Genomic DNA, 9,425 nt, shown 5'->3' with positions numbered 1-9,425 from the left:
GACAGTCTTCAGAGCCATGGTGTTGATATTCCTCTAAAAATCCCAGCCTTTCCACTTCTCTAAAGCATGAGAGGAGCTGCCTACCTTAGCTTTTGCATATTGATAGAAATCCAGGCATCAACTAACAGAAGTTAAGCGATGATGGAAAGCTCTTCCTGCAAAATGGCTCTAGAACTTGCTGAGACGAGAGCCCTACTGATCAAACATTGCGTGTAGTGCAAGAGCAGGACTGTTATCTAGGTGATTCCTGTAACTGAAGAAGTTTAACTAGTGTGATGCTGAGGGTGGAGGAAGAGCTCATATAGCAGTTCAGAGATCGTGCTACAAGTCAAGTGTAGCGCACGGATAATACTGAAAAGGGAGGCTACGCTTCCAGTAAAACCAGTGACCAGCTTTGATAGCGTGCCAGTTCTGCACCTTCTCCTAAAAAAACTAACCTCTGAGGAAAAGGCTCAAAGGAGCTGTTGCATTCAGTGCTATAACCATTAATTATGACCTGAGTATGTGAATGCTGTTAGAGACTCTCGCTTCCCACGTTGTCAGAAATGAATGCAAATTGAACACTTATTCAGAAGAAAATTGGGGTTTAAGTAGCCATGTGGGTGGTCATGAAGTAGAGCAACCGTGATCTAGTCCTGGCCTCTGCTGTCAGTCTCCTTAGATGGTCTCTTACGAAAGCAGAGATGCTTCGTGAAGGTCTTCAGATGCGAGTGCGATGGCTACAAGCTTAGAGGAAAACAACGGTTTATCTGTGAGTTTTGCTAGAGAGCCCCGTTTCCCTGGGTGAAGGTGACTTAGAGGGAGTGGGATAGTAGGAGCTGCGGCTAGCGATGCTTGACTGCAAAGGACCTGTGATGAGAGCAGTGACTTAAAATCAATCCGGGAATAGCAGAACTTAGTTATCCAATGCTGACTTCACCTCAATTTCCCTCCTTCGATTCTGCAGACACTGTGAGGCTCCTTTTAACCTGGGGATGTTGGCTAGCGCTTCTCTCGCCTACCAGCCTGAACCATGCAGTCACCAAAGGTTCACTTGTGATCCCAAAACCTGAAGAACAGTCTTTGAGTGAAGTCCCAGTCACTTCTGAAGGGAAGGGAATTAAGGGGGAGGGATGGCGGGAATGGTGCACAGGTTAGCAACGTGTCGTGTTTTTTGGCTTTCTTCTGTGAGGCCACAGGACGGAGTGTTGCTTCTGTAGGTATCTGACAAAGTAGCAGGTGAGCTCGCTCCATACAGACACTGAGCACGCCACTGGGGTATCTAGTGCATGCTTCTTCCACTTGCTGTCATACGCCGGAGGGATTCAGTATCAGCAAAGCTGTCGGCAAGTGCCAGACTGGCACTGGGAAGTGGCGTGTGAAGTCCTCCCTAGGTGGGTCTAGTACACAGCAGGCTGGCTCCTGGCTGTTTGTATCCTCTCTGCAGGAAGAGCAGTTAGGCAACTCAAACTGGCCGTCTTCAGCACCTCCTGGTGCGGTGTTTCCAGTTCACTGGCCCTCCCAATCTTTGCTGGAACTCCCTCTGATGCTCACCTACAGAGATGGCTGCGTGCTGTCTTGCTTGTGAAATTGCAGGGCTCTCTTGACATCTTCTAGAGATAAGTAGAGGAGGTCACGAAAGCGTGTTGCCTTCATAAATAGTTCAGAAATGATGTGTGGGAGTGGGACCACCGATAGTGGCCCAGGCATTTAGTGAACCATATCTCACAGATTCTTGTCTTAACTTTCCTTCCCTGCTGCCAGTTGCTCAGACTTTCAAAGGGGGCTGTTACTTCTGGGCACTCTGGAAGTTGCAGGCACCTGGCTGCCTTGCAGCTCCTGCAGCGCAGGAGCAGATGGGCAAGTGTGATCTGTAAGTGGCTGAGAAAGTCAGATTTTGGTCTGCCACCCCCTTATCTCGGGTAATTTGAAAACTCACATTTATGTCTGTGCTGTTCTGTAGTGACCAGGAGTTTCCTTTTTTTGCCTTAAGGAACTGAAGTGCGATGCCGAGGGTCCCTGCTTTCACTGACTATTCATTTGTTACAGAAGTACCACTCGGAGAGCAAGGGCACTGACCAGGTGGCAGAGACGCAAGCTCAAATCGATGAACTTAAAGGAATCATGGTTCGAAACATAGGTATCTGGCTTCCCTCAGTGCCACGCGTGCAGAGTTCCTCTGGGCCAGAATGGCAGTCCCGCAGGGAGAGTTACTGAGGGTGAAGCTGATGGTGGGGTGGCCTCTCTTGACAGAAGGAACCCATGAAGAAGGGGCTGGGGGGAGCTCAGAGTTTGCAAGCTGTTACTTGCGTTGAACGTGGTTGAGGGCGGCACGTGGGCGTGAGGAGCGCCGTTCGAGATGAACTTGCACAGCTTGCGATGGGGTGAAGCATGCTCTGGGTTCGGTCCGTTTGTCACTCTGACTTTCCTGCAGCTGCTGTGAGGAAAATGCTCCTTGGTAGCTTACGTTTTTTCTTGTGTCAGACTCTGGTTTGGGTTTTGACAAGTCTGACCACTTAAAATAGAGGATGGGATCTGGAATTGACCAAAATTGAGTCAGGTCAGTCCCAAAACGTAGCGTGTGTGATGTGAGACTGTTCCTGAAGTACTGTTGCCTGGCAGTCTCTGAAAGGCTGAGAACTACTCGATGCCTAATAAGCTACTGCCAAGAGCTCCTGGCCTGCAGTTGGGCTTGGGTATCAGAAGCAGCTTTTTGCTCTGGGATTTCACCTACAAATTTGGATTTTTGTCTCTTTCTCCAGACCTTGTGGCACAAAGAGGAGAGAAGCTGGAGTTGCTGATTGATAAAACAGAGAATCTTGTGGATTCGGTAAGTCTGGGGAAGAACTTGGAAATGGGGAAATAGTGTTACTGCATCAATTGTGCTCATCAGGGAGCAGTGGAGGTGAAGACCAGCATCTAGAGCCACTTCTAAACAGACACTGAAGTGTCTAGATGTACAAGTAGTCCTCCCCTGCATCAGACACAAGTCCTGTCTTATTTCCCCCTCTCCTTACAGCTGTTTCACAAGCTGCATCCCAGCCTTGCAGCTCCTTTAAGAGAATGAAGGGATCCCGTGCACCTCTGTTCTGTGTCCTGCCAGCACTGGTGGGATTTGTGAGTGTCTGCTAAGTGCTAGGCTGCACTGCTGACCAAATGCTCTGCTCCCAAGGACCAGCTGCCCCATCCTGTTAAAGAACCATCTTCAACTTGCTCCCATTTGCTACAACCAACGTGCGGGCTAACACGCTGCCAGCACAAGCGGTGGTGTTTCTTGTCCTCATCCCTTGTGCCCCTGGCGGGGAAAACCCACTCTGTCTGGAGTGATAGGAAAGCTGAAGATCATAATTAAAACTTCTCTTGCAGCCTGGTCTGAAGTCAGCTTGATGCAGATAAACTGGAAACATGTTAATCTGTAGAGTTGTTCTAGTAGTATACCAACAGGGCAAGTTGTAGCTGTTTTTTGAGGGGGCGGGGGAAAAGCTGAGTTGTTCCACCTAAATAGACTGTAAAAGACTCTGGAGCTTCATGGAGTCTTTCTAAGTGAGAAGAGACTGAAAACCCCCAAATTTAATGTAATTGTAAAGCATTATGTTATCTACTAAAGTGTCGTACATGCTGGAAGCTCTTTTTTCTTTCCTCTGGGAATCCCTAGACCTGGCTCAGCATCCTCCTCTGCAGAGTCCTGGCTTCCCCAGCCCAGCAGAGTGCCAGTCCAGTGTCTCCTGTATGGGGCTTGTGGAGATCCAAACATCTCTGAGCTGGGAAAAAGTATTCATGCTTTAGAGAGGTAGTAGAGATGCCCGGAGCTTACCCGGTGGGGAACACTGTCCTCCAGCTGTCAGGTGTTTAAACCTCACCACTTCCTCAGGTGGTGGCAAGTAGTCTAACCTCAGGTAGCGCTCTAGACAAATGGGCTGGAATTCCTTCAGCAATTAGACTGAATTCATGTACGAGCTCTCCCAGGGAGTGCTGGTTTTTGGAAACCATGCAGAAAATAAAGCAATGGGATACGCCTCTAGCGTGAATGTCTTACAGCCCAATGGCGAGTGTCCTAGGAGGTCCAGGGCTGAAGTTCTCAAACTTCAGAGTAATGGACTGTGTTTTATTACTCCTGTATGAGCCTTGACCACCAGAATATTGTACATAAACCCGACGTGTTAGAACCCTCCTAGCAGCAGTGGCGAGGGCCCCCTTTTGAGAGGGAGGTCCGAAGAAGCTGGTGGTCGGAGTAGCCCTGTCCTCTGGAGAACTAGTCTGGGCTGAGGTGAGGTGTGCTGGTATCCAGCAGTCCGCTTCCACAGGTAGAAACTGCACAGCTGGGCAAGAGAAGTGGTCCCAAAGTTCAGGTGAACTGAGCTGAGCGGGGGAATCGGCTTTAAGTCAAAATTGCAGTTCACAGGGATGCGGTTCTGCCTGGTGTAGCCGCCTCTGAGAAAGTTGGGGGGTGGTTTGTGGGGAAAACCTGAAAATAACCAGCAGGGTGTGCTGCCGAGTTGGCTGCTTCTGGGAGCTGCAGCCGTTCCCTGGGCAGGCACATCCTTGCATGAGCCGCTCGGGGAAAAACGTGTGACAACAGTTGTGCTAATACAGCCTGGTGGGTGTTGGAGGTCATTTGGTGACCGAAACCTGTTTTGAATGGGTGGAACTGCAAGGGGACAGGGGGGAGACTTGGAACAGGGCGACCACAAGCTTGCCATAAAATGCAGCAAGCCCAAATACTGGAGGAAAGTTCTAGCATTGAAGGACTTGCCTAGCCCCTGTGGAACTGCTGTCGAGAGTAGCAATATGGGTTGTCTCGTTTCAGCAGGTGTATTTACAGTGATGAAGTCGCAGGTAATATGTTGGTGATTAGATCAGTAGTTCCGTAAATATTTTGGAGCACTTCAGTTCCCAAAAGGTTGGAAGTCAAACGAGAACCCAACCAGAAGTACTCTAAGGTAAACGAATCCTTGTGGGCAGCCTACGGACCCGGTGATGTTCTGTGTTTCATTCTCCCAAGCTGAGCGTGGGAAGGCACAACCCCGAGCTGGTTCGGGACTTACCCTTACGCTTCACCGTGCCCCTCAAGTAGCGTGGGAGAGTTTTCTCTTGATGGCTGTTCAGTTTTGTATTAGTGTAACTGCAGGAGTTAAGTGGCTCTGGAGGAGATAACTGCAGTGGTTTGGGTTATTGGGGAGGTAGTAGCTGGGAAGAGCCTCTCCGTCTAGCTCCTTGGGACGCAGCTTCCTTCGCAGCAGGTTCAGGAGTTAATTAGTTGTTTTACTTTCTCTTGTAGTCAGTCACTTTCAAAACTACCAGCAGGAACCTTGCTAGAGCCATGTGTATGAAGAACCTCAAGCTTACCATCGTCATCATCATTGTATCAATTGTAAGTATGGAGCACAATAACCTTTAGCTCTTAAGTCAGACTTAACTACTGGAAAACGCCAACAGCATACTACTGTCTTTGGACCCGCGTGTACTCAGCTCTGTGCCTGGAAGGGTCTTAGCTGTAAAACAAGTGTTTTGATGGTCTTGTGCGAGGTGAGGAGAGAGGAGCATCGTGCCAGGCAGCTTTTCCTGTCAAGGCATCAGGAACAGCTTTCCAGACAGTGCTGTCTAGCTTCTAAGTGCCCATCATAGACGGCTGCCTCGCCAGCTCCATTAGAAGCCAAGGTTTTGAGTTTATGGCTGCTCTACCTCTGATAGCTTTTTAGGCCTTAGTCCTGTTGCTATCTTGATGCTTAACTTCGAAGTAGCTTCTTCCGATGTGACGGTGTGCCTCCGGCCTGTAACAAATGCAAACAGGGCTAACGTGGGGATGCTGAAGTGTACTTGCAGGTTAGACGTGTGAAGTGCTTTGTCGCCACGGAGCCCTCGTTCGCCTTTCGCTGGAGGACAGTTCTCATCCCCACGTTGCTGCAGGGGTGTGGAGGAAGAAGAACCGGCACAAAGTCCTGTAGGGCATTTGACAAGTTATTTAGGGTTTTGATAACCTGGGGTTTCCAAGCTTGTGTTTTGATTGCCGGGCCAAGTCAGCAGTTGACTGAACGATGGAAGTGTAATTCTCTCCTGAGGTGGCTGTTTTCTTTCTCCAGGTTATCATCTATATCATTCTATCGGCTGCCTGTGGTGGGCTTGCGTGGCCGAGCTGTGTGCAGAAGTAACTGGAGGCAGCTGGTGCTGGTCACTTGGAGATGAGAATCACAGGAGTGTGAAGAAGCAATCTGCAGAATAACTCTTAATCTTTCACTACTGACACCTTCTCATTCTTCCATCCTGCCGGGACTTCAGACTTTTTTGCCTTATCACCCCAAACAGGCCCAGCTGGTCGCTGCTCCTGTGCAGCTGTAACCTGAAGGATGGGCTGGTTTGAATTACTTGAAGGGATTTTTTTTTGTTTGTTTGTTTCTTTTCCTGTCCCAGCTCCGACCTTCTCGGCTGGGTGGGCGGCACGTCCAGCTCTGGAGGGTTATGTGCATGCTCGCCCGTGTGTCCATGTAGCTTCGCACTTTCATGTGAGCGTGCAAGTGGAGAGCAGTACTGCTAGCGACTGTCCTACCCGTGAGGACGGTGGTGGAGGGTAGTTCAGGGTGGGCTGAGCCAAACTAACGGGGGAGGGACAAGATGGGTGTAGTGTGAATTTCCACTTTCTACAAATATTGGAGACCCAGGTGCCTCTCCCTGCACGTCCGGCCTCGTGTGGTTCCGTAGGGTTTCAGCACGTAGAGGTTGCAAGCGCAGCCTTGGTAGTAACAAAAAGAACGGCTTTGGGGCTGGGGCTATATGCACTGTAAGACGTGGGCGGTGCTGCTTCTGTACGAAATCTCCCTTTTCCTGGAGGTCTTTCTGCAGGTGGTAGGAGAGGGCGTTGGGCCACCTCCGCGTTTTGAAATGGCTGCCTCTTCATCCTCACTTCTTCCTCATCTTCCCCCCCAGCCCCTTAATTTGTGGCTAAATCAACACAGTAAAGGAGATGGTTGCGTATAGTTAAGGTTGCAGTAACGTATCTGCTTTCTCACTTGTTATTTCTCCTGTTCCTCTTTTGAGGGTGGACTAAAATGAATACTAATGTTATCACTTGCGAAGGTGAAATTGGGGGCCAATCTATTGATCTGGCGTGGTAAGGTGTCAGTAATCTGCTGCTTGTGCTTCTACTCCGAAGGTGTGTGCTGAAAACTGAGGACGGAGAAGGGACAGAAGGTCGGGGTTGATGGGTGGTTACTTTCTCTATGGCCTGAAGAAGAAAGGCTCTTTCGGAGGGTGTCGTAACACGTATTCCTCTGGAAAAAAAAAAAAAAAGAAAAAAAAACCCAAAACCAAACCCAAGGCTAATAACCAAATGTAGGATCAAGTATGCCGATGATGTGCTGCCGTCAGAGGACAGGGACTGCTTTGCCTGCTGTTGGGAGCTGCGAACGCTGTTATTTCTGTCCCAGCTGGAGGGCTGAATGGTCAGGCCAGTCCTGGCTGGCTGGAGCCAAAGCCGCTGTCGCCTGGGTGAGGGTGTAGGGGCTTCGTCTCGTATCTTACAGGCTCGTTTCCCAGAGAAGAAATAGAAACAACTGAAATCTCATAAAAGCATCAGATGGTCCACAAAGGAAGCTGCATCTTTTTGACCCAGGGAAGTGGCTTCTCGTGGTGGGTGGAAGCTGTCGAGGTATGGGAAGGGGAGGCTTAATTTGGTGACTAAACTCGAGCAGCCGGTTGGTGCCACGGGCGCCCCGCGCCCTGCAGCGCAGGCTTGCCAGGGGCCGGGCAGCGACACGAAACTGCTGCTCCTGCACGTGCTTTTCTTGGTGTACGTTACGCTGACCTTGGAGCTTTCCAGCAGGTGCCAGATGAAGAGTTCTCCTGTAAACTTAGGGTGCTGATTTGGATTCGTCTTCTACTAGGCTGAAATTTAACTAAGGGTAATCAGGTCTCGATACCCAGAAAGCGTCGGTGGTTCTGATCAGCACGGCGCTCACTGGCATCCGTTTGTGTTAACTGAATGTAAAGCTTGGAGAAAGATTTCCTTCCTCTTACCTCCTGCTCTTGCAGCCGCCCACGGTTCAGTGTACAATTGTGCATGTTTTAGGGATTGTTGATGTTACTGTGTTCATTTCTATGATTTGTTGTCTTATGTACAAATACTTTTTAAAGAAAATACTTCCTTTCCTTTTAAAGGATGCACTGAGGCATTAGTGTAAAAACAAAGTTAACTTGATTTAAATAAAATTACTGTACAGAAAGCGGAGTTCTGCAGTGTCGTGAGAGGAGATCTGGCACTAGGTGTAGACTGTGGGTAGGAACTACTCTGTGAGAGCAGCGTGTGCCTGGGGGTGGGTCACCCCCTCTGTAACGCTGCAGCTCCAGGCTTGGAGAAACGGCAGGTAGCAGTCCTGCTGTGGAATAGGTGTAAAACCTCTCGGCTTTGGAAGGGTTTTGACTTAGTTTGGGTGCAGGTGCTGGATGGAGCCTGTCATGACTTGACGGGGGCAAGAATCTGCTTCTCCTGGTTGTGAACTCGGAGCCGGGGACAAGGCGCCCGCGTGCTCAGAGCACGTGTGGGTGGAGAGAATACAGGAGGAGGAGCGGTGACACAGGCAGTGGCGTTACCCTGTGGAAGCCGAATGAACATCTGTGTAAGAACTGTTTTTTAAGGCGATTTTCAGTGACACAGAACCCCGCTGTCTTGAGGGCAGTCCCTAGTAACGGACGCCTTTCCTTTCTCCAGTGGTAGCTGGGAAGAACCCACTCTGTCTAGAGGAGTCCACCATACAGACCGATTTACTGCTCCCTCTCTTGCACTAGAGCCTCTCTGTAAAAACCCCGTAGCCTTTTGTCTACCTCAGGAAGGTTAAACGCCGATGGTGTGTTAGGTGGTGGAAGCAGGCTCGCGCATCACTGAGGGAGCTGGATTTCCTCTTAAACTTGCAGAAACTGTTTGAGTGCAGTTGATCGTTGTCTTGGTTTGAGGCAAAGCTGCGTTCTAATGACACCTGCTCGGGCTCGGGAGGATACAGAATGTGAAAATCTGAAAGATGATCACTTGGTATGAGAACAGCGTAGAAAAATGAAAGGATAAAACTTAAATTATCGTCTCATTAGGGTGATAGTTCTTACAGAGCTGGGTTTTGTGTTTAATGTTCCTGATCTATGGCGCAGAAGCAAACGCGGCCTCTCCTGTCGTGGGACAGCTGTCTTCCAGTGCGTGTCGGTATCAGGTTTACGTTTCAGACGCTCCTGCCCTCCCGCAGAAGCTAACCGCGGAAGGAGGCCCTGGTAACCCTTCTGCTTGCTTCTCTTCTTAGCCTCTGGTCTGTCTAGAAACGCGTATCCAGATCTGTATCTCTGGAGGCTGCATCGGTTGTGCAGTTCTTCACAGCAACAGTACCACATGCCTGATAAGCTTTAACTAGAATATAACCTTTAAACTCTTCAAACACTTTCCTTTCTTGTTCTTTGCCTGGCATTGAGTA

The 9,425-nt window shown here is 49.6% G+C and overlaps 1 protein-coding gene across 1 annotated transcript in view; it reads left to right on the top strand.

Annotated features, from left to right (window-relative positions):
- Positions 1–7,271, top strand: part of VAMP7 (vesicle-associated membrane protein 7) — a 14,130-nt gene extending 6,859 nt beyond the window's left edge. Inside the window, exons 4-7 of the mRNA XM_009334689.1 lie at positions 2,029–2,119; positions 2,742–2,809; positions 5,258–5,350; positions 6,060–7,271. Coding sequence (XP_009332964.1) covers positions 2,029–2,119; positions 2,742–2,809; positions 5,258–5,350; positions 6,060–6,128 — 321 coding nt within the window. The 3' untranslated portion in view covers positions 6,129–7,271. The remainder of the gene's footprint in view (positions 1–2,028; positions 2,120–2,741; positions 2,810–5,257; positions 5,351–6,059) is intronic.
- The last annotated feature ends 2,154 nt before the right edge of the window (positions 7,272–9,425 follow it).

This window comes from Pygoscelis adeliae, unplaced genomic scaffold (genome assembly GCF_000699105.1).
Source record: "Pygoscelis adeliae isolate BGI_AS28 unplaced genomic scaffold, ASM69910v1 Scaffold412, whole genome shotgun sequence".
NCBI lineage: Eukaryota > Metazoa > Chordata > Aves > Sphenisciformes > Spheniscidae > Pygoscelis > Pygoscelis adeliae.
The sequence above is the reverse complement of the archived record's forward strand: the minus strand, read 5'-3'. Positions and strand labels throughout refer to the sequence as shown.